This window comes from Chrysochloris asiatica, unplaced genomic scaffold, assembly GCF_000296735.1.
Source record: "Chrysochloris asiatica unplaced genomic scaffold, ChrAsi1.0 scaffold00006, whole genome shotgun sequence".
Lineage (NCBI taxonomy): Eukaryota > Metazoa > Chordata > Mammalia > Afrosoricida > Chrysochloridae > Chrysochloris > Chrysochloris asiatica.
In genome coordinates this window covers 29,258,641-29,281,808 of record NW_006408524.1, presented here as the reverse complement: position 1 = coordinate 29,281,808, position 23,168 = coordinate 29,258,641, and the positions used below count along the sequence as shown (strand labels likewise).

The 23,168-nt window shown below is 36.1% G+C and overlaps 1 protein-coding gene across 2 annotated transcripts in view; it reads left to right on the top strand.

Annotated features, from left to right (window-relative positions):
- STK31 (serine/threonine kinase 31) overlaps window positions 1-23,168 on the top strand; it is a 117,488-nt gene that overhangs the window by 79,107 nt on the left and 15,213 nt on the right. For both annotated transcript variants that reach the window (XM_006832210.1, XM_006832209.1), the window contains exons 14-22: window positions 1,801-1,920; window positions 3,863-3,994; window positions 6,374-6,475; window positions 9,331-9,411; window positions 11,381-11,506; window positions 12,112-12,237; window positions 12,429-12,515; window positions 13,588-13,737; window positions 18,061-18,183. In XM_006832210.1, coding sequence (XP_006832273.1) covers window positions 1,801-1,920; window positions 3,863-3,994; window positions 6,374-6,475; window positions 9,331-9,411; window positions 11,381-11,506; window positions 12,112-12,237; window positions 12,429-12,515; window positions 13,588-13,737; window positions 18,061-18,183 — 1,047 coding nt within the window. The remainder of the gene's footprint in view (window positions 1-1,800; window positions 1,921-3,862; window positions 3,995-6,373; window positions 6,476-9,330; window positions 9,412-11,380; window positions 11,507-12,111; window positions 12,238-12,428; window positions 12,516-13,587; window positions 13,738-18,060; window positions 18,184-23,168) is intronic.

Here is a 23,168-nt window from a genome sequence, read left to right as displayed (position 1 = left end):
TATATATTTCAAAGCTTCTATTGTGAATTGAGTGATAGTTTACAGGGCAGAATGTCAGTTTTCCACTCAACCAATTGTATTTTGTTTCATTGCAATGATTAATGATTACAATCCTCTCCATGCACCATAGTAACAATATTTGCCACTACTATTTTTTTTAATGCACACAAAACACACAGAAAATATCTATTTGTTTAAATCACCAATGGGCACATTTTGCAAGCCAGCCTCCTGCCCACTGGTACACAGTCTTTCTCTTTCTTGGGGTCTAGAGTCCTCAGCTGATCTATCTCTCCATACCATCACCTCTGACTTCATCTCTGGTGTCGCTGCTTCTCTGGTTAGGATCCTAAGTTCCACTTATGTTCTTCCCTCTTGATGGTCCTAGGGTCCTCTGTTCCTGGAATGAAAGATTAACTTCTCCCCCTTTTTTGTTACGCATCTTTTACCTTTACAGTTGTGACCATTGCAGTTAGTCTTGATACCAGTTACTCACTATTGAGTCCAAAGAATTCTGTCCTCATCCTCCCCATCCTTTTCATCAGACCCATCTAGACAAGAGGAAAACTATTCAGTGGGGGATTCTATCCTCCACCTTTGCTCTGAAAATAAGCACACTCTCGAAAACTGTAAACCCAGCCACTTTGTGCCTTTATAGCCCCCCTGCCCCATCTCATTTTAGGTAGCCAATGTCTAAGTTGTTTGTCCCTATCAACCCTGTGTATTGATCCTTGATGTGAAGACTCTTTCCCTCACAGTTGGTATTTTGAGCAACTATATCCGTAAGTAAAGGTCAAGTTCATAAAATTATAGTAATTTACACTTGCTTTCTCTATCAAAGTTGTTTATCTTCCTCTAGTTTAGTTCTGATCAGCAAGCCATCTAAGCTAGGTCATATGGGTACTACTTTCTACAGGTTTGGGCATTCTTGCAGCTCCCCCCCCCCCACACACACACACACTTCAGATCAGCTGGCCACTTCACTCTCAGCTCTATCCCTCTGTGGCTAGGTCAGTGTCTGTGGGCTCAGGAGTTCCCAAATTTCCACAAACTTGGGACTAACCAGCCCTTCCTCTTCTCTTATTTCAAAGTTGACTGGAGTCTATAGAACATGGTTGAACTCAGCCCATGTCTTCATTGCTGTGTTTACTCTATTTCGACTCATAAGGCGGCACCAAGGTGATCACCAGTGAGCCTGCTTGTGTGTTCCCTTTGAGTTTCAGTCTTGGAAAGGGGTTTATCCTCATGGGCTGATTTTTCTTGCCTTGATGGCTCCCAGGTGAACAGCTTGCTTGTTGTTGTAACAACCAAACAATCTATTTTTCTTTTTGTTTTCATGCTGGTCTATTTTTCAAGAAGTTACTTCTGTTCCTGTAGCCACTTCGGGTTGGTCTGCATGTCCTTTCAAATGGGAATGTCCAACCTCAGAATGTTCTGGTTGGGACTCAGGATTCCACATAAGGCCTCATACTCTACAGAGGGTTAACAAGAAGCCTATTTCCCTGGGCAAATTCTAATACCCCTTTTAGGTATTCCAATCAATTATAGGCTAAAGATGGGCTTACAAGCTTTCTGTAATCATATATTTAGTATATTAATATGATTCATTTTCTTTAATGTGATACTCCAGACAGCTTCGGGAATAATAATGTTATGGGAAGAAATTTCCCATATGAACATCTTTGATATAACAATCTCTGTCCTGTGTAAAAATATTTTGAAATGATACATTATTATTGAAGGGTTTAGCTATTTTGAGTACTCCTTTGTGTGTAATTCTGTGTATGTGGTTTCATTTAGGACCAAGGTGATGCAGACAAGGAGATCATTTTAAATACATACAGTCAAGTACTACAAAAGATACGTTCAGAAGAAAATCTTATTGCCACAGTACAATCCAAGTACAAGGACAGTGTTGAGGTTGGATTTTACTTTTTCTTTTTGGTCTTAAAGGTTGATGCTCTGCATTTTAAAATACATATATTTTTCTCAAGTAATTTAATATCCAATGTGCATAAATTTTTATCTCTGGAAAAACTAGTATCACTATTGCTAGTGATACATAATTAAATTCACCACACAGTGGAAAATGGTGACTTTTGTTGAAGTAAGTATATTGAATTTTTTAAGTCTAAAAGTCTTTGATTTTCTTATGTCTTTTATAATATAACTTTTATATAATTTTATTTCTGCCTATGTAAGTTTGTTGTAGAAATTTTTCTGGTTTCATAAAAGATAAAGGGAAATAAAACCTTTTTTACAGTCTCCTTGCCTAAGAGAGTCGCTGTTGTTTTAAGTCTAATTGACCCTTGAACAACATAGGGGTTAGGAATGTCTACCTTTCTCCATTTCTGTCCATCCCCCAAGAAGCTAGAAAGTCTTACTGACATGACAACATTAACAGTTGATTAACATATATTGTATGTTATATGTGTGAGGGGGCTTCAAAAAGTTCATGGAATAATGAAAGTAAAAGATAATGGAATTTTTTCATGAACTTTTTGAAGCCATCTCATATTACATAGTACACCACATAAAAGCTACAGTTTGAATACAAGGTGATGAAGTATTTTTAAAAATGTATAAACTGTTTACACCTACGGTGTACAATGGTTTCAAGAATTTCTTTTTTTTTTTTACATCCTTATTCTGGATTCATTAATCTTGAAATGGAGAACTGCAGCTGCAGACCTCAGTTTATGGAACATAGCAAGCAATACTTTTTTTCCCTTGTAATATCATGACTTTTCTCTGCCTCTTGGGGGGAGCATTTCCAGCATGGCTCCTGGCATTCAACATGGGTACCATGGTGGTATTATTCATAGTTTACAGTATTGCACTGTAGTACAGTGGCTCTGTAGGGTAAGCACTGGACTGCAAATCACATTTGGTGATTTGTTGCCCACCAGCCTTTCCACAGGAGAAAGATGAGGCTTTTTGTTTCCTCAAAGATTTTTACAGCCTTGGAAATCTTATCCAGGGCTGATATGAGTCGGAACAAACTTTATGGCACTTAACCAACACCACTACCACCACAACATTGCACGAACACAGTGAAAAACCTGGGAGAACCTTGAGAGATCACTGTTTTTTACTGCCATACACAATTTAGTGGTGAGACAAGCTGCTTATGTGGAGATGATTACTGTCACATGGCATTAAAAAAAAAAAATTTTTTTTTTAAGTGGGACTGCACAGTTCAAACCCGTGTTTTTAAGGGCAACTGCATTTCTCTTTTGACTTGTTATTTACATGGATACATATTTGTTATTAATATGGATACATATATAAATGTTTTCTTCACTTGATATATTGGAATGTCTTCCCATTTGATTAATACTTTTTCCCTTATGTCATTTTGAGTAGCCTGTGGTATATGCAACATTATTTAACCTTTCATTGGAAAGTAAGGTCACTTCCAATTATTGCATTCTATCATCAATATCATTGTACATATTTGTACTCATTTTTTGAGTGTGTTTCCTCAGAATAGAATTTTATGATTATAATTAGTGAGTCAAAGGAATGAACATTCTTAAAATTTGATCCATATTGTCAAACTGCTTCTGGTAAAGGTGATTTCAATTTACACCCTCATTAGCAATTCCAATTTAAATCATAAGTAGCATTGAATGTCTTAAGGATACTTCTTAGCATGAAATATTTTTTTCTCTCTTTGTACTTTGATTTCTGTAACTAAATAGAATTATGGATAATTAAGAAATAAATTGGTAGAATTGTTTTGTTGAAAATTCAGAATCTCATTGTTTCATTTTGAACTTAGTAAATAATTAGTTGAATTTTAATAGAGAAATGATAAATGTTAAGTAGAATGATGTTTGAAAATAGTTTTCTGTCTTAGTTTAAGAAGCAGATTAGTGAATGGTTAAATAAAAGTCCCGATGTGGATCACTTGCTGTCCGTTAAGAAGACATTGAAATGCATAAAAGCTCAACTGAGATGGAAATTGGTTGAAAAGAATAACTTAGAAGAAGTAAGGAAACAGTTGCTTCTTATTGGGCTCTGTATTTAGTTTTATTTAGCTTCTGCTTCATAAAAGTGATGCATAAGTATGCTTTTTAAAATAAGAGAACCATTATTCATATTGGTGTATATACCTTACCATTTTTTGTCTGTGTATATAAGAACGTTTATCATTATATATTTGTTGTAGTTAAGTGCCATCTAGTGAGTCTGTACCAACTCATAGTGACTCTGTAGAAGGTTTTCGAGGAGTGGCTGATGGGTTTAAACTGCCAACCTTGTGGTTGGTTGTTAGTGCCATCAAGTTGGTTCTGACTCATCCTAATCCATCCAGTTGTGTTATCATATAAAAACAATCTAAACTATAAGAAATATGTCCAGCCATAAAAAGAGTAAACAAAAGAGATCGTGGTCTTGAACAAAATACTGTCTGACAAAATGGTGCCTTTAAGGAATCCCCCATCATTTGGGTATGTTGTTGTGGTCAGTCCTGTGAGAGTAAATTCAGACACATGGTGACCTCATTCATGTTGAGTCAGTTCAGACTTTTAGCTACCTTATATAGGGTTACCAAGAATCTAAATCTTCATGGGAGCAGAAAGCCTCCTCTTTCTGCTGTGGATGTAGAGTAGAGCTTCTTTATATGGAGTTTTTAAGGCTGTGACCTTTCACAAGTAGATTGGCAGGTCTGGCTTCTGAGGCACCTCTGGGTGAGTTCAAAACACCATTCTTTTGACTAGTAGCTGAGTGCTTAACTGTTTGAGGTATTCAGGAACTCCATAATTTACACTCTATTATTTGCTAGTATTATAATATACATTAACAGTCAAAACCAAGAGTTTTAAAAATTATTCTAAAAATAACCATATTACTAAAAACTAACGCAGCTATATAAATTGTTCTTAAAAAATACTTACTGGTATGGGAACACAGTTCCACTGCTTATTCAATGGAGTTCTTATGTGGCAATGTAGACTAAGCACTGGCTACTGACCGAGTGTGGCACTGTGGGTTAATGCGCCAGACTGCAAGTTCGGCAGTTCAAGCTCACCAGTCACTCTTTAGAAACCGTATACAGTGTCACTATGGGTTGGAACCAACTCGATGGCACTTAACAACAACAACTGACCACAAGGAGTGTTAGTGTGGTGCTGTGGGTTAATGTGCTGGACTGCAAGGTCGGTTTGAACCGTAAGGTCAGCCACCAGCCACTTCTTGGAAACCCTTTACAGGGTTGCTGTGGGTTCAAATTGAATCAACGGCACTTAACAACAACAACTGTTTGAACTAACTAACCTTCTTTAGGCTTGCAACTTTGTGAATAAGCTAGTAATTTTATATGTTCACATTCAATTCAAGTACAAAAGGGATTTATGTTATGTCTTAGTCCAATTTGAATGATCTCTCTTCCTCTGAGCACTTAAGTGGGGGTGGAAGGAGCTCTGGTAGCATAGTTGTTACGAATCGGGCTGCTAATCTCCCAGTCAGCAGTTCGAAACTACCAGTTGTTCTGTGGGAGAAAGATGAGGCTTTCTGCTCCCGTAAAGATTTTTACAGCCTCAGAAACCACCCTGTAGAGGGTCGCTATGAGTCAGAACCAATTCCATGGCACATAACAACAATGAAAACATAGAACTATTTTAGAACTAACTTAATAGTTTAAAGTTTATCCAATTTTATCCTATTATGGACTGTAGGGAATGGGGTCTTCTTTTAGTTTAATTTTTCACCTTTTGGATAATTTTCTGATTATTTAAAGTATATATGTTATATATATGTATGTGATCCTGGTGTGGCGCTGTAGGTTAATGCACTAGACTGCAAAGTCGGTTTGAACCACAAGGTTGGCGGTTCAAGCTCACCAGCTGCTTCTCGGAAACCCTGTACAGGTGAGTTTAAAGTGCCAACCTTGTGGTTTAAACCAACCTTATTTTTATATTAGAGTTTAATGGAATATTTGTAATACCTTTGCTACAGTAGACACTGCACACATTTTTTTTTTTTTTTACTGTTTTTATTTTTAAACCACGTCTTATCTAGAAAATAATTTCAGGAACTTCAATTATATTTTAGTCCTATTTTATGTTTGCTTTTTGATGGCTGTTAGCAGTATTTATCCTATAGAAAATCTACAGCAAATCTGGAGATAAGAAAAAACAATGTATAATCAATTTTCGTATGTTTGGGGAAATTTGTGTGAGAATAAACTGATCTACGTATAATTTCAACAAATGTTATGTGGGTCTGTTATGTGCTAGGTACTGAAGGATATATATATAGAAATTGGTCACAACTTTTTGTTGTAGAAGTTACACTCATTTTCACTAGAGGAATACTTGTTTTAGTTTACTTTTTAGACTGTAAGATCATTTTTTCTCTTTTACTCAAGTTTGATGACCATGATGGATCAGAAATTGAGAAAATAAAACAAGAAATAACACAATTACACAATAGTGTCTTTCAGGAAATTTACCATGAGCAGGAAGAATATGTAAGTATTTGAATTTTTGAGGTCTTGAATTAGGTTTTTATCTAGAAATTGAAGGATTGATTTTATAAATTGTGCTATTACAAAAATGGCACTAAGTACTCCTCCCACAGCACTCTCTGCTCTCCTGGGTTCAGTAATTTATGGCAGTGGTACACAGCTCAGACACTGTACTCAAAGTTAGGGTGTTTATTAGGGAAGTTAGGGTCAGAACGGTTCACTTGTTCCAGTCAGGACAGCATTTCCCACAGCAGGTCTCTTTATACCCAGTATTACAAAGATCTTTTCCGACTGCTGATAAAAATGGCCACAGGACACACCTCTCCACCATAAGCCTCACCCTGAAGGCACTCGTCTCTAGCTCTATGATAAGCAAACTTAGCTCCCCCAATTAAGTGCTTGGAGGCACCCCACTCTGCAAGCAAATCTCCTACCCAAAGCCACTCAGCTTTACTTGCTCCGTGGATTGGGAAACCCTGCTCGGTCTTGTGCTCTAGTTCTTGGTTTTGCTCCTGCTCCTCTGTCACTCCTCCAGTGTCATAGGTTTCTGTCCCTGAGTTGAGGAGGGTCATTGCACAGGGATCTCTGGGCCCAACAGATGTGCTTCTGTGCTGCACTCCTGCATTTTTGATGGTAGTGAAATTCCTCCTCCTGCTTCTGAGGTGGAGTCCTGGTATGGTGCTGTAGAGTTCCAAGTTTTTACAACAACAGTTAAGTCTGTTCATTACTCATAGTTGAATCATACAATCCTATCAGCATCTTCTCCCATCTCCTTTTAACCCAGACTCAGCAGGGCAACAGTGTTGTGTTATGGGAGTTATAAAGACTATAGATAGAAGAGCTATATGAAGCAGTTCATTTTACTGTAACTATAATCACAAGACTTTTGTGTTAGGCTAGCCTTGGTGGTGCAAGTAGTTAGTTACTTGGCTAAAAACCCAAAGGTTGGTAGTTCAAACCTGAAAGTGCTTCAGAAAAATGGCCTGGCGATCTGCTTCTAAAAGATCACAACTATGAAAACTCTAAGGAGACAGTTCATGGGGTTGCCATGAATCCCAGTGGACTCTCTGAGAGGGAACTTGTGGTGGTGGTCAAGGGGCCATATTGGTACAGTAGTAATGCTCATGTGAATTTAGGAATTAATTTCTGTTGACAAAGTAATTTATGACCATTGCCCCAAATTTGGAAATGACAGAAATTGCAAAGAAGAAAAGATGTCACCAGTAACTTTCCTCCTCAGTGGTATTGGTGGTAATCATTGTGTACTTTTAACTTCTTTTAGTTTACTTTTTCAGCTTGTTTTTAGAAGAACTGAGATTATATCACAAATCGATTTTTTTAAAAAGTAATTTTATTTTGGTAGAATATATATAACCAAAAGTTTGCCATTGGACCACTTTAGTAAAATTCAGTGGTATTAATTAAATTTACTATATTATGATAGTTGCAGCAATATAAATTTAATGAACAGTTATACCAATTTCCGGTGTTTTTTTTTTTTTTTTTTTAACACCCAGATACTCAGTGCCCCTTAAATAGCAATTTCCCATTCTGCCTTCTTCCCAGCTCCTGGTAATCACTAATCAACTTTTGTCTCTATGTATATCTATTCTAGATATTTCATATAAGTAGAATCATAAAATATTTGTCCTTTTGCATCTAATCTATTTCTTTCAGCATAATGTTTCCAAGGTCCATTCTTGTCTAGCATGTATCGGAGCTTCATTTTTTTTTTTTTTCTATGGTTGGATAATGTTCCTGTGTGTAGGTGTATGCCACAATTTGTTTATCTCTTCATCAGCTAATGAGTTTACTGTGGGTTTCTCCACTTTTTGGCTATTGTGAATACTACTGCAAAGAACACTGGTGTACAAGTATATGGGAGAAACACATTTTTGAATACTGCTTTTTATTTTCTGTTTAATATAAAGCCATAAAATAAGGATATTTTCCTTTATATGAGTATCATTTTAGCATAAAGCTGAATAAAAACATTAATGGGGCAGCATAGTTTAAAGAACATAACAAAATAAAGCCACCTGGTTTTGGGGAAAGTTCTGTCTTTTCTATTACTAGTTTTGTGATGTTGGGAGAAGCAGACTGTGTATTTTCTCTGTAAAATGGAGGAAAAAAAAGTATTTTCTATCCCATAGATGTTAGGGGAAAATAAGAGAAACACTTTGAATATCAAAATGAAGACACTTAAAATGTTACTGTATATTTAACCAATTCATATGACTTTGTGTAACTCATTTCACCATAAAGGACCTAGATAAAATAGATATTTTCTAATGACTTGACAAGCAGCTTTCTGGAAGTATTGCTAAGTAAGTGTGATAAAAGGATCCTCAATCTTCATATTTGCTCCAAAGTAATTTTTGTAAAGCTACATGTTTATTTTGTCTTTCAAAATTTTAATGACTTTTTTACTAAATGAAACAACCATTTAAGAAATATATAACTGTGTTCTTAATATTTTGAGAAATAATGGGTTTCATGACTCAAATTGGTATGCTACCACTTTTTCAATATAGTCTGTGTGGAATTGTAAGCTGTGGCCTTGGACCTTAGTCAGGATTTTGTTTATATATGTATATAAAGCTTAAAATTGTAATTAAGTTTTTCTTCTGTTAGTAAAATGGTTATTATTTAGATCTGTAATGACCCTTGACTTTTATTTGCTGTGTCTTGAAATAAAAATCAGTGATAATGTATCTTGTTAAGTATATAATAATGCAGATGCTGATGTTATCTTTTCCTGAAGGAGCAACATGTTCCAACATGATTCAGAAAGCAGCAGCTTGTCACAGAGCTTGAGTATATATTGATTAACAATTATATGTATTTTTAAACTTCAGGCGAAGCTGAATAATTTGGTGCAGAAGTGGTTCCCTGAGCTTCCACTACTTCATCCTGAGATAGGATTACATAAATACATGGTAAACTGGAGTTTCAAAGTGATAATGTTAAATTGTGTCAATATCATATTTAACATATCTTAACTATAAAAATGTTTCTTATGAATAGACTGAGTATTATAGAACATTTTCTCAAGATTATCTTTAATGGAGGCATAGTGCATATTTTTATTTTGATGTTGATTTGCATGTTTTCCCTTTTCCTTATGCCTGTTCATTACCATTGTATAGCACTTAACTCAAATCATAGGTATTTATTTTTTGAAATAATAGGTAAATAATTTTTAACTGCTGTCTGAAAAGGTAGGGTGAAAACAGAATCATGCTAGCTATGAGGAATTTAAACTGAATGTATCTTTTGTAAAGCAGGCTGGGACTGCTTTCTGGAAAAGTTACTTAAGGTAAAGATAATTGGTATGGCTACGGCTTGCTATGTAGGCAGAATTCAAAGGCTGGGAGATCACTGTATTAGACAGAAGAAACAGGCTTGTGACCTCTTGTGCTCAGGGAAGACTCTATTGGAGCTGTGTTTTATACATACTGCCTACTAGGTGATGAGAGACTAGATGAGATATTTACTTATTTATCAGTGTTTCAGCAGTAGTTTATGTTTTGAGATATTTATTCTTTCCAAATATTATTAAATCCACAATAATAGCTTAAGATGTAGTACAGAAAGGAATATTGATGTCTGTTGTTGTTAAGTGCTGTCAAGTCGATTCCAACCCATAGTGATCCTGTATAGGGTTTCTGAGGAGCAGCTGGTGAGCTTGAACCGCCAACCTACAATTCAAACAGCTTTGCAGTCTGGTGCATTAACCCACAGTGCCACACCAAGACTCCAGTCATGTGATTTTATTACCATAAATATGTAAGATTGAATCATTTTAAGTAGTCAAATAATTACTGTAAAATCTTCTAGACTTTAAAATGATGTGTTTTTCCTTGGGAATTATTTAATTCTGGCTTTAGTGATTCTTTCATGCTGTGTTGATGAGTGGATATTCTCATACAGTGTCTTGAAACTATATAGACTTCTATATGTTCTATATACTGAATATATATGACTTTAAAATGAATTATTAAAAAAAAATGCCATCAAACTTTATTGCAGAATATTATTAAAAGGTTTGATTTTTGGCTTATGAAAGCCTTTAATGACTTTAAGATGTTTAACTGTAAATTATGCCTATGTATTAATTCACATTATATGATCAATGACTCTTTATAGTCATTGATTATATAATGTTATGAATTAATACAGACAATAATAAAACCCAGAAGACATTCCCACAATCCCTCTTACTAAAACTACCCTACAGTAAAAGTTGGAGTACTGGTGTGGCACTGTAGGTTAATGCACTGGGCTCCAAAGTTGGTTTGAACTGCAAGGTTGGTGGTTCAAGCTCACCAGCTGCTTCTCGGAAACCCTGTACAGGGTTGCTATGGATCGGAACTGATTCAATGGCACTTCACAACAACAGTAAAACATAGCCTGATTTGAAATGTTGAGTATCTGGTTGTAGTGCGAAAAGTTATTACTTTTAACAAGTTTCATGAATATCTGATAGAATGAAAATATATGAAAGCCAATATATTGTGGATCTCACTTAGAAAAATGGCAGAAGTGTTACTTAGTAGTCATAATTTTAAAGATTCTCATTCTCCAGTCACCTTTGTTTATCATCATTTTAATATTTTTAGAAGTCACATTGAGGTTTTCAAGTAAACTAAATAAAGCATTTCCTTGGAAGCATGCCTAGTTAATCCCAGTCATCTCCAAATCTGTTTGTGATTGAACTTTGAATGGGAGCAGTTTCAGAGTCAGGAACTGGACAAAAAACAAACCTTTAAACATTTTTATTTTACTGGTTTCTCCAGTAGGGTGGTGATGTCTAGTCTATTTAATAACATGTAACTAATTATAGTGATGATTTAAAAGTGCTAGGATTATTTGAATTCTTCAACTGTAATAAAAATTTGTACCTAGAACTCTGGTGGTCTTCTTACTATGAGCTTGGAACGGGATCTCCTTGATGCTGAGCCCATGAAAGAACTTAGCAGCAAGCGTCCTCTGTTATGTTCTGAGGTTAACGGACAGATGATTCTATTAAAGGTAGATTTAAGTTTTTCTCATTTATAGGAGATTCAGAAGTCTAAAGAAGAATGGTTGTGTTAGTTTTCAGTAAAAAAAAAAAAAAAAGGTTCAGTTAGTTTTAAGTAAAAACTTAAAAGTGAATGAATTAAGTGGCATGATGAATGTGCATCTGGTTTGGTTGCCAGAACTAATTTTAAGTTTAAAGTTTCCTTCATTTCCTTAAGTAATGTATGTGTTTAATAGGATATATTGGCTTTCTTTTTTTGGGTAAACCTATCTAACAGTTTTTTATAGTTCTTGATTTTCTCTTTGAAATCTCAGCTTTGCAACACAAGTATAATACTTGTTGATTTCTTTTTTTCACTGAATTGTTAATGATAATAGTAAGAATTAATTGGCTTTAGTGGCTAAACTATAGTTAGAATTGTTGTTTCCTTTCCGTATTACAATATTCAAATCAGACAGAAGACTTAGTATTTATAAAATTAAAAGATGAAATTAGGTATAATTATTTTCTCTTATGTAAAAATAATTTAATGTGCTCAAATTGGAATGATACATAGAGTGGGATTTGTAATCTGGGATTTATAATCTACATACAATGCTGTATCTTTTGGTACAAGGGTTATTCTGTGGATGTTGACACAGAAGCCAAGGTGATTCAGAGAGCAGCAGCTTATCATAGAGCTTGGAGAGAAGCTAAAGAAGAGTCCGGGTTACTACCACTGATATTCCTGTTTTTGTGTAAGGTAAAGTTCTTATGCCAACCTCTCACAGAACACATTTTATTTAGAATAAGTTTTAGCTCCAAGTTTTAAAGCAATAACTTACTCCTTTTAACACAAGCAAAAAATATTTTGTAGAAATTGATTTTTACTAAAGTTATTGAAAAGAGTTTAACTTAGGATTATATTCTGTATTGATCTGCTTTGCTTATTAGTCTGATCCTATGGCTTATCTGATGGTCCCCTACTATCCCAGGGCAAACCTGAGTGCTCTTCAAGCCAGTATGCCTCTAACTTCAGAGGTAAGTAAGACTACTATTCAAATATATATTAAATGAGAAAATAACACCTAATATTTATTGATGGCATACTTTATTCCACATGATATAAACTGTGCAAAATTTACTTGTCTGAACTTCAAGGTCAGCAGTTTAAACTCACCAGCTGCTCTTTGGAAACCCTATACAGGGTCATTATGACTCGGAACCGACTCAATGGCACTTAAAAATAACAACGTTTAATTGTCATGGAGTTCTTATGTGGTACTGTTAGGATAAGCACTGGACTGCAAGGTCCGCAGTTCAAACCCTATACAGGGTCATTATATGTTAGATCCAACTTGATTGTACTTCACAACTACAACATTTAATTGTCATATCAGCCCTGTGATGTGAATTACTATCCCATTTTATAATGAGAAAAATTAAGCTTGGAAGTAGATTAAGTAACTTGCACAGGGTCCTTCAACCAGAGGCATAGTTGAGACTTAACAAAGGTCTCTCTGGCTTCAAAGCCCATGCTTATATCTATTAAGATGTGCCATATGTAAATTGGCTTAGAGCAGTACTTGATATTATGAGTGCTTACGTGCCTACTTGGAGTACCTTGGTGGTGCTCAGGTGCTAATCAGAAGGCTGGGGTTAGAATCCATTCAGAGGTGCCTTAGGAGAAAGGCTTGCCATTGAGAATCCTCCAGCACACAGTCCTACTCCAGCATGCATGGGATTGCTATGAGTAGGAATTGTCTCTATGGCAATTAACAACAAATACAGAATTAGTAATATTGAAAGCGAGACCAAGATTCTTCTTACCCTACCTAGTAACGTTATCTCAGCTTTTTTCTTTTCTAGATACTTTACCATGGCCATTATATCGTAATTTAAGTCTCAGAAACAGCAGAATAAATGTATGATATCACTACTTATATAATGAGGACCTCATCCAACCTTTAATTCTTCCCTGTGCTATATTATTAAAGGTTCATTGGGGAGGATGCTTTACTCACGTTTGGAATAGTCTTTTAATGAGAGAATCAGTTCAGATATTAAAATTATTTTCCTACTTTCTGACTTCTTTGTGTGTACTTATTTATAGGAGACTTTGAAGGTCATGAAAGGTGTTGCCCAGGGCCTGCACACATTGCACAAGGCTGACATAATTCATGGATCACTTCATCAGAACAACATATTTGCTTTAAACCGTGAGCAAGGAATTGTTGGAGATTTTGACTTCACCAAATCTGTGGTAAAATAGCAATTAAAAATAGATTATAGCCAGACTTTCTTTGTTTTCCATCATTTTAATACAGCAAGCATTTTAGCGCTCCTACTCGGAGCCCTGGTGAGGCGCTGTGGCTTAATGCACCAGACTACAAAGCCATTTGAACTGTAGGGTCGGCAGTTCAAGCTCAACAGTCGCTCCTGGAAACCCTATACAGGGTAGCTATGGGTTGGAACTGACTTGATGGCACTTAACAACAACAACAACAACTCGGAGCCCTGGTGAGGCGCTGTGGCTTAATGCACCAGACTACAAAGCCATTTGAACTGTAGGGTCGGCAGTTCAAGCTCAACAGTCGCTCCTGGAAACCCTATACAGGGTAGCTATGGGTTGGAACTGACTTGATGGCACTTAACAACAACAACAACAGGCCTCATTTAGTATTATTAGGCAGCATTTTAGCACTTATACATGGTACAACAATCTGTCATAGGTCATTTTTTAGTTAACGTATGTCATGTGGTGTAAGCAGCAATCTGGTATCAGCATTGTATTTTTTGACCATATGTTTTACGAGCAACCGGATACTACAGTCAATTACATTGACAATTTAATTATTTTATTAACATCAAGAAATCTCTAGAAAATCTACAAGGGAAGCTAGGTGGCCATCCTTCAACCTTCCTCTTCTGGTTGTACTTACTTTCTCACACCCAAATGAAATTTAGAAATAAATACTTGTGTTTTGATAGATAATGTTGCTGTTAGATGCTGTCGAGTCAGTACCAACTCATAGTGACTATATGCACAATAGAATGAAATACTACCTGGTCCTGGGCCACCCTTACCATAACTATGCCTGAGCCCATTGCTTCTGCCACTGTGCCAGTCCATCTTGTTGGGGGGCTCTTCTTTTTCTCTGACCTTACACTATATCCTTATTCTGGGACTGGTCCTTTCTGATAGTATGTATGAAATATGAAAGACGAAGTCTGGTCATCCTGCCTTCTGAGGAAGCACTCTGACTGTACTTCTTCCAACACAGATTGGTTTGTTCTTTTGGCAGTCCATGGTCTTCTTTATTCACTGTCCAACTTTCACATGCATATGAGGTTATTGAAAATACGAGGGCTTGGGTCAGGCGCACCTTAGTTTTCAAACTCGCATCCTTGCTCTTCAACAGTTTAAAGAGGTCTTCTGCTGTAGATTTGCCTAATGCAATGTGTTGTTTGATTTCTTGACTCCTGTTTCCATGAGTGTTGGTGGTTGACCCGAGCAAAATGAAGTCTTTGACAACTTCAGTCTTCTCTCCATTTAAATGGATGCTGTTTATTGGTCCAGTGGTGAGAATTTTTATTTTCTTTACATTGAAGTGTACAACTTATACTGAAGGCTGTGGTCTTGATCTTCATCAGTCAGTATTTTAAGTCTTCACTTTCTGCAAGCAAGGTTTTATTGTCTGCATATCGCAGGTTGTTAATGAGTCTTCTCCAATCCTGATGCCATTTTCTTCGTATAATCCATCGTCTCAGATTATGTGCTCAACATACAGATTGAATAACTATGGTGAAAGAATGCAACACTGTCACACACCTTTCCTAATTTTAAACCACTCAGTGTTCTCTTGTTCTTTTTAAACAACTTCCTCTTGGTCTGTGTACAGATTCCTCATGAGCACAATTAAGTGTTCCAGAATACACATTGTCCACAATTTTGTCCATAAGCTTGTCATGATCCACATAATCAAAAGCCTTTGCATAGTCAGTGAAGTGCATTAAGCATCTTTCTGCTACTCTGTGCTATCATCCAAGATCTGTCTGATGTCAGTAATGATATACCATGTTCCATGTCCTTGTTTGAATCCCGCTTGAACCTCTGGCAGTTCTTTGTCCATGTATAGTTGCAGTCATTTTTAAATGATCTTTGCAAGAATTGTACTTGAATACAATTTTAATGATGTTGTCTGATGATTTTTCACGTTCCATTGGGTTACCTCTCTTTGGAAAGAGAACAAGAATGGATCTCTTCCATTATTTGGCCAGGTAACTGTTTTTCAAATTTCTTGGAATATGAGTGAGTGCCTTCAGTGCTACATCAGCTTGTTGAAAGATTTCAATTTGTGTTCCATCAATTTCCGGTGCCTTGTCCTTTGCCAAAACCTTCAGTTCACCTTGGACTACTTCTTTCAGTATTGTTGGCACTTGATCATATGCTGCCTCTTGAAATGGTTGACCATTGACCATTTCTTTTTGGTGAATCTGTGTATTCCTTCCATCTTCTTTTGATGCTTTCTGTATCTTTCAATATTTTGCCCATCGAATCCTTCAATATTTCAAGTTGAGGCTTGAATTTTTTCTTCAATTCTCTCAGCTTGAGAAATACTGAGCTTGTTCTTCCCTTTTGGTTTTCTAACTCTAGGTCTTTGCACGTTTCATTACAATATTTGACTTTGTCTTCTCAAGCTGACCTTTGAAATTTTCTGTTCACCTCTTTTTACCTACTCATTTCTCCCATTTGCTCTAGAGTCTCTATGCTGGAGAGCAAGTTTCAAAGTCTCTATTGTCATCCATTTTGGTGTTTTCCTTCTCTTACTGGATTATGCAGGACTTACCTACGAAACAGATTTGCTATAATATTTATCTTACCACAATTTACTTGAAAGTTAAAACATCTTAAAATGAAAAAAATTATGAATTTCAAAAGGTCCTCATTTATTATGAGATACTGGTTAGTTTGCCTTTGAACGCATAATTTACATTTACTATTGGTACATTCAAGTCTTCTTGTGATGCTGTAGGATAAAGCACTGGACTTCAAGGTCAGTTTGAAGCTGCTCCTCTGAAACCCTGTGTAGGTTCTCTGTGAGTTGGAACTGAATTGATAGCACTTAACATTAACAGCCTAGACACATTGTTAATCCAGGCATTACTCTTCCTCCTCTTCACTAACTTGACAGCTTTTAGATTATCTCCAGAACATTAAGGTGATCTATTTTGAAATACTGGTTAAATTCACTAAAACCTCCATTTTCCATATCACTTTCAGATTGAAGTAATATTAAGAAAAATTTAAAAAGTAGTTTGTAGTGAATGTCATTGCTTTGCTTTTCAAATTGGAAAAGGAAGATGAATCACCTGGGAATTTTGTTAAAATGCTTATTTTTGTCCAACATTTGTGAGATGGAGATATTCTGCATTTCTAACATGCTCCCAGGTGATAAGATGCTACTGATCTTTGAATCATCCTTTGTGAAGCAAAAGTGAAGATTATGTGCCGTGGAGTTGGTTTCGACTCATAGTGACCCTGTACAGGGTTTCTGAGGCTATAAATCTTTACGGGAGCAGAAAGCCTCATCTTTCTCCCGCGGAATAGCTGGTAGTTTCGAACTGCTGACCTTGCGGTTCACAGCCCGATTTGTAACCACTACGCTACCAGAGCTCCTCAAGAGTGAAGATAGTAAGTGGAAAAAAGATAACACTGATAATAACTGCTGTATGCTACGTATTGTGCTAATTAACTTCATATTTCATTAACTCTATAAGGGAGGTATTATTTCCATTTCAAAAATGAATTTAGGCTCAAATAAGTTAAAAGCCAAAGTCACACAACAATAAGTGAGTGAGTATTGGGTTGCAGCTAAGGTCTGTCAGAACCCAGGGTTCATGATGAGTTTTTGTCGTTGATCATTTTATGACATATTTGAAAATAGTGTCAGTAAGGAAAGAAAGTACTTTGTAGAATTTTTTTTTTTTTAACTTTGAATTTTGACTTCCTTCAGAATTAGAAAATAGCATTGTCACTTGCCCTTAGAAGAGTTGTTTTAGGAAAACAAACAACAAAAACGAGAATACCAAATAAAAATTAATGGCTGTTTGATTCTACCTAAGTCTATAAATATAACAAAAGTATCAGTATTAACCTTCATACACGTTATGGCTAAGAGAAGAAAAATATATAAATATTAATTTTATGTGACTGATATTTAAGTCACATAAAATTAAGTATAGTTTACAATGATATTGAACTAAAAATATTTGAAAGCAAGAGAATGAGATATTTTTATTAAGATGATTTATTGCATGTGTAAGTTTTAGCCCAGGAATGAGAGAGTCAATGGTAGACTCAAACTGCATGATTTTTTTTTCTCCATTTTGTCTTTAGATTCAGTGCAGTTCCAATAAAAAAGAATCTTAAGTTGGAGGACATATATATAGAATACAGTGAATCCAAGTTCATTCAGAAAGATTCAAATTTGTCCTTTTTGTTTGCCTATGGATTGAATGCAGAATACTACACAATTCCAACTCAACAATGTTGTCTCTAAAATATTTAACATTGTTTTCACAGAGTCAGCGTGCCTCAGTGAACATGATGGTTGGTAATTTAAATTTGATATCGCCTGAATTGAAGATGGGAAAACCTGCTTCTCCAAGTTCAGATCTTTATGCTTATGGTTGTCTTCTGTTGTGGGTATGGTACTTTTAAAATTGAAACAGGTTAATTATTTATATACATATTCCGTTTGTAAAGTGATGCTTTTATAGTGGTTCTCCTCAACATAGTACTCTGTATAAAAAGCAGTGGTAGATAGATATCAAGTGGAAATTGAAGTTTCTATTAAATTTTGTCATAAGCTATATTGATTTACTTCTATCCCTTTAAGTTATTAGTATATTGTATACTTACTGTTAAAAGGCTTGATAAATATTCTAGATACCATGGTGTTGTCTTAGTTTTATTAAAGGCAAGATTAGTAGTGAAGATGACTTTTGTCCTATATTTATCAGGAAACACTTCATGCATATATGGAAAATAGATGGTAAATGAGCCCTAGGTAAATGTTACTGAGGTTTCTCATCTATGGTTTAGGCCCATTTTTCCTTTGAATCATGAGGGATCAAGTATTAACAAGGCAAGTATGTCTGTTGTCAGTTCTTCTATTCAGTATTGCACTGGAGATGTATCCCAGGAGTGACAGACTCAGTGTTGTGTGGATGCCAGTTTTATTCAGGTTTGTCTATAGATTGAGTGCAATTCTATTAAAAAAAATCCTGATGAAGAAGAACAAAGTTGGAGCACTTAACACTATCTGAGTTTAAGACTTAATAAAGTTATAGTAAAGACAATGTGATATTAGCATAAAGTTCGGTGTATAGATCAATGGAATAAATAGACACACTAGAAATAGATCCACATAAACTCAGTTGATTTTTGAAAAAGGTGCCAGGGTAATTCTATGAGGGAAAAACAAATGATACTGGAACAATTGTGTATCCATATGCAAAAAACAACAACAACAAACAAAACCAAAAGACAAACCCCAAAACTTTGATTCACTCCTTGCAGCTTGTATAAAAATTAAAGTATATTACAGACCTAAATGTGAAACCTAAGCCTCAAACTCCTAGGAGAAAATATTACTGATACTCGATTTGGCAAAGATTTTAAAAATAGGACATGAAAGTATCAATCTATGTATATATAACTTAAATGGATTTTAAAACTACAAATCTGTAATTTGAACTTCATAAACATTTTGTTTTTCATAAGATTTATAAAAATTTAAAGACAAATCATAGGCTGGAAGAAAATATTTGCAGAACATGCATATATGATAAAAGACTTAGTATCTATAGTATAAGGAACTCTTAAGGAGATAGCCTCGTTAAAATGTGGGGAAAATATTTAAACAGGTACTTTGCCAAAGAAGGTATTCAGAAGACAAATAAATGTGTGAAAAGACGTTTAGCATATTTAGACATTAAGGAAGTGCAAATAAAAATAAAAAATGTTGTCACTATATATCACTTAACATTGTTCTATGTATTGTTGTTGTTTTTAAGTGCTGTCACGTCAGTTTTGAATCATAGCAACCCTGTATAGGGTTTCTAGGCTGTATATTTTTTAATTTTATATGTTTTTATTGTGAATTGAGTGATAGTTTTGGTTGGTTGGTTATGTTCTGTGGAGTTGGTTCCGACTAATAGTGACCCAGTACAGTGTTTCTGAGGTTGTAAATCTTTACGGGAGCAGAAAGCCTCACCTTTCTCCACAGAACAGCTGGTAGTTTCGAACTGCTGACCTTGCGGTTCACAGCCAGATTCATAACCACTATGCTACCCAGAGCTACATGGTAGTTTATGCTACCAGAGCTACAGGATAGTTTACATGGAAGAATTTTGGTTTTATACTCATCCTATCATATTTTGTTTCTTTGCAATGATTACAAAGCCTTCCATGCATCATCATTCAACAATATTTGCTTCTGTCCCCTTTGTTGTTGTTGTTTTGATGTACACAAAAACACTCTGGAATATATAATCATTTAAACAACCAAAGGGCACATTCTGCAAGCTAGCCTCCTGGCCACCAGCACACAGCCTTTCTCTTTCCATGAATCTGGAGTCTTCAGCTGCTCCCTCTCTCCATGTCATCATCTCTGCCTTCATTTCTTATGTTGCTACTTTGGCTAGGGTCCTACATTCCACTCATCTTTCTCCTGTAGAGCTGCTGGTGGACTCGAACCACCAACCTTGTGGTTTGCTTACTGTACTGAGCCACCACACTACATCTCTGTGTACACATGTATATTAAATTTCTCCCAAGAAATTCTTGAAAGAAATTTAATATACATGTGCACATAGGCTTTCTGCTCCCGAAAAGATTTACAGCTTCAGAAACTCTATACAGGGTTGCTGTGAGTCGAAACTGATTTGATGGCATATAACAACAGCAACATATTAAATGTACTGATATGTTTCTATACCATACTCACTGTAATAGTAAAGGTTTGTGACAACTTGGGTGGACCTGAGTGCTCAGTGCTTTAGAAGTTAAGACATAGTAGTCCTTCATAATGAGATATAATTAATGTAAGCTCTTCCCCTCTGATGTGATTTGATGTATGTAATGTAAACATCAGCCCTGATTTAATTATCCTATGTGTTGTAAATCCTCACTTCTGTGATGTTAATGAGGCTGGATGCAATCTGAGGATTAGGTTGTCTGTTGAGTCAGTCTCTTAAACTACAAAAGAGATTAAACAGATATGCAGAGTTTAGGAGCTCTGGTAGCGTAGTGGTTACGAATCGGGCTGCGAACCTTAAGGTTAGCGGTTCGAAACTACCAGTCGCTCCGCGGGAGAAAGATGAGGCTTTCTACTCCTGTAAAGATTTACACCCTCGGAAACCCTGTACAGGGTCGCTATGGGTCGGAACCGACTCAACGGCACTTAACAACAACAACAACACTACTACCAAGAAAGAGCCAGGAGTGGAGTGCATCCTTTGGACTAGGGGATTTGGACCAGGGATCCCTGCATTGTGAAGCTCCTAGACCCAAGGAAAGATTGATACCGAGACTAATGGAGATCTCTAAGGAATGCTGGGTCTGTAGATGCTGAAAAGAGACAAGGACCTTTCTCCATAGCTGGTACTCTGAATTTAGACTTCTAGCTTCCTGTTAACTGTGAGAGACTAGATTACAGTCTGTTAAAACTGTCCACTTGTAGTGCTTCTGTTACAGCAGCACTAGTTAACTAAGATACTTCTTTTATTGAATTGTCTTGATTACTGTATCTTTGTACAATAAAACCTGTGAAACAATAAAGTCTTTTAGAGGGATCAGCACTAGGGTGGTTCCTATGAGGTGGAGGTTAAAGGCACCCCAGATGTCCAAATTTCTTGAAGTGCTCCATTGTTAAGTGCCATGGAATTGGTTCTGACTCATAGCAATCCTGTATAGAGTTTCTGAGGAGTGGCTGGTGAGTTTGAACCACAGACCTTATGATTCAAACTGACCATGCAGTCCATTGCTTATCCTACAGCACCACATCAGGGCTCATAATTTCTGTTATCAACCGTTACTCCTCCCCTATATCCCAGGATTCCACAATTTGCTGCAACGTCTCACAGAACTCATGGTTATCAAGGAAAATAACTCAACATTGTTGTTAGTCTTCCAAGTTTTAAATCTGCAGTTCAGACACCAGTCTGGAGGATTCTCTTCACTCGCACAGAGTCAAGCTGTTGATGCTCACAGCTGTGGAAACTGGCAAGATAGGTCAGGTCTCTGGCTCAGTTGCGAGCTAGAGGTTAGATGATTAATCAAGCAAAGGATCACACAGGTCATTCACATCACCAAGATAGCTTCATTTTATTTTAGAGTTTCAAGTTCTGACCATTACAGTGAACTCTGTTAATAGCCATAATAGACTCATGTCAGCCTATCAGGATCTTCTCCTGCCTCCTCTCACACAGACCCATCAGGAAGAGTCATTTGATGGGAGTCTCAAAGACTAGGGCTAGAAGAGACATACTAAATAATTCACTACAGCACTGCCAGAACCTGTGTAAGGTGGAAATCTGTTAGAGAAGGAAAATGCAATATTTTCCACTAATAGTGATAGAAAAGTGCTAAGACTGTATAATGTTAGAGGTGGAAAGGGAAAAATGTGGAAAAATGAGACAGTCTTACTTAGTTTCGGCTTTCACAGCTATAATTGTAGTTAAGTCTGAAAATTGATAGTGATTCTTATTTTCAAATTGTTTTAGCTATTTGGGTACCTTTGCTGTATTCCATATACTTTTTAGGAACAACTTGTCTGTGCATGCATAAATCCTGCTGTGGTTTAGATTGTTACTGCTTTAATTCTGTAAATCAGTTTGGGTGAATTGACATCTTGGATAACTTACATTTTTACAATGTTGAGTCTTAATCCATGGACTCCATTTGTTTAAGGCAGATTTGAATTCCTTATCAGCATATTGTTGTTTTGAACATTCAGATACTCTACATGGTTTGTTAGAGTTATACTTAAATATTTTATTTTTTGAGCTGTTATAAATAACATTTTTTAAAAGTTGTTTTACATCACTTTATTGATAAGAAAGTTAGTTTAGTACCAAACTTATAATACTTAGACCTTCCTTCTCAGAGATTCAGGCAATTTCAACTTAAAATAAAAATACATAGTATAAAATATTATAAAAGGGCAGAAAGTCAGGACTCAAGAAATACTACTCAAGGTAATATTCAGAGTTAACCTGAAATCATTATCAAAGGACCTTTATGCTAGGGCCATGGATATTATTGTCATTTTATGGTTTCTTTATATGTTCTACTTCTTTGCTAAGGCAATTTTTTTTTCATTTGTATTATACATATTTTTTTTAATGTTGTGAATTATGTGATAGTTTACATGGGAGAACGTTAGTTTTACATTCATCCTTCCTATATCCTTTCATTGCCATGGTTACAATCCCCTCCATGCATCATCAACCAACCAAAGGTCGTCAGCACGAAGCCCCTCACCCTTTCTGGGTCTAAAGTCCCCAGCCGCTCCATCTCTCCACGTCATCCTCTCTGCCTCCATCTCTGGCATCACTGCTTCTCTGGGTAGGGTCCTGCTCTCTGCTCTTCTCCCTTGATGGTCCCAGGGACCTCCGCTCCTGGAT